Raw genomic sequence first — 1,881 nt, forward strand, 5'->3', positions numbered from 1 at the left:
ACAGCTGCAATCAACAAATTCTTGGCGGATCAAATATCCGTGGACACCGATACCCATGTGCAAGGCGCGACAGATCAAAAATCCAGCGGAAAGCTGAAACAGCTCGCAATTTCTGCACGCATGATCATTCCTAACTACCGCAGATTAAGTGCGTCACGTGCGTCGAAAGGTACTCCGTACGCTGCGCAGTGAAAAATGGAAACAGTATGTGAAAACAGTATATTTCGAGAAAATCGTATCTTCTTTCAGTGAATTCCAGCCTTTTGCTGGTAGCTCTTGTCGATTTAGGAAAGCTGCTCGTATACTTTGTCGTCGATATCATCCCATCGAACTCTCCAGCGGCTTTGCTACCCTGTTACCACGATGGTGATGGCTAAATAGCCATTCTTGTGATCAAAAGTAAATAAACATGGCAGAGAAGCAGGCCAGCAAGTTCATGTACTTCAGATCACAATTCTTGATTTCGGTATAATCTTCTTGAATCTCACGACAAATACAGCGTACGTACTAATTCACATCACCGTGTAGACTTCTGTAACTTCATGTATCATTCTGCCTTCAACGACTTTCAAGCGTATTCTCTTAATTGGAGAGTCCTATGATAGGACAAAAAATTGTGTAGGATAGAAATCCTATCCAATTTGTTGAAAGCAGGACTGAAGGTTGAAGTTGTCCAGAATGATGGTCGGTCACGTAAACGCATTTACATCCAATCAGAAAGGGCATAATCAGTCCCCTGCGACACTCGATGTTATTGACGTGTGAGCATCGAGTTGACCAGCATTGACACATTTGCCTCCAAGCAGCTCAAACTTCACGATGGCCTCCCTCCTCATGTCAGTGTTCGACGCTGTCCGCTTCTTCTCTGGCTTCTCGGCCAAAAGCTCGATCATCGACGAGTACAACTGGAGCTACATTGAGCGGCGGGGCAAAGACGAGAAGGACACAGACGTCGTCGTCTTCCTCCACGGCTTCAGCTCCGTCAAGGAGTCATGGGTCCGCGTGGCTCGCGGTGTCGATAAGCGCTACAAGATCGTCATCCCAGACTTGCCCGGCCAAGGCCGCACTACGCCCATCGATGCACTGACCGACTACTCAATGCCCAATCAAGCCGAGAGATTGCACGACTTCTTGGAGCAGGAGGTACCCGCCAATAAGAAGATCCATCTAGTGGGCTGCTCTATGGGCGGCATGCTCGCAGGAGTGTATGCTGGTCTGTACCCGGAGCGTATCAAGTCGTTGACAATGGTGTGTCCAGCAGGCATCTCTATGCCCAGGAAGAGCACATTGTTGAAAATGCTTGAGGACTCTGGACGGAATTTGCTGCTTGCACACACAGCCGAAGAACTCGTTGAGATGAATAACCATCTCAGCTACGATCCACGTAAAATACCGAGTGTCTTTTTAAATATTATCGCATCGGAACGAGAGAAGCAGCTGCCTGTACTGGAGAAAATTGTGCGCGATTCACTCCAGAACCCGACGGTGTTGGAAGATTTATTGCCTAGTATTCGGGCCAAGACGTTGGTGATGTGGGGCAAACACGACCAAGTTCTGGACGTCTCATCAGTGGACGTGCTGAAGCAGAAATTAACTCCAGAAGCTCAAGGACAGGTACTGCTGTTTGACGATTGCGGCCACATTCTGCAACATGAAAAACATGCCGAGTGTACTGCTGCTATCAACAAGTTTTTGGCGGGCGAAGCGCTGTCAGTGAAGAATCTAATGTAGGCGAGAAAAAGTAGAAATAGAGTAGATTATGCATGCTCATATAGTATCATCCTTGGCATCATAGTTCATAGAGTTGAGTTAGATCGTCTGAAATTGTCTACCAACAACGTGAACACTTCGAGCAGTGGTTAAGACAAAAAAAAAAAAAAA

The 1,881-nt window shown here is 46.9% G+C and overlaps 1 protein-coding gene across 1 annotated transcript; it reads left to right on the forward strand.

The window, feature by feature from the left end:
- The first annotated feature begins 767 nt into the window (after positions 1-767).
- PPTG_10777 (hypothetical protein) lies at positions 768-1,881 on the forward strand. The gene has a single exon (XM_008906199.1). It carries the CDS (start codon positions 820-822, stop codon positions 1,729-1,731), a length of 912 nt encoding a protein of 303 aa, XP_008904447.1. The 5' UTR covers positions 768-819; the 3' UTR covers positions 1,732-1,881.

This window comes from Phytophthora parasitica (genome assembly GCF_000247585.1).
Source record: "Phytophthora parasitica INRA-310 unplaced genomic scaffold supercont2.23, whole genome shotgun sequence".
NCBI lineage: Eukaryota > Oomycota > Peronosporomycetes > Peronosporales > Peronosporaceae > Phytophthora > Phytophthora nicotianae.

Excerpts from the sequence above, each read along its gene's own strand:
- PPTG_10777 (XM_008906199.1), top strand. The coding sequence starts at position 820 with ATGGCCTCCCTCCTCATGTCAGTGTTCGACGCTGTCCGCTTCTTCTCT.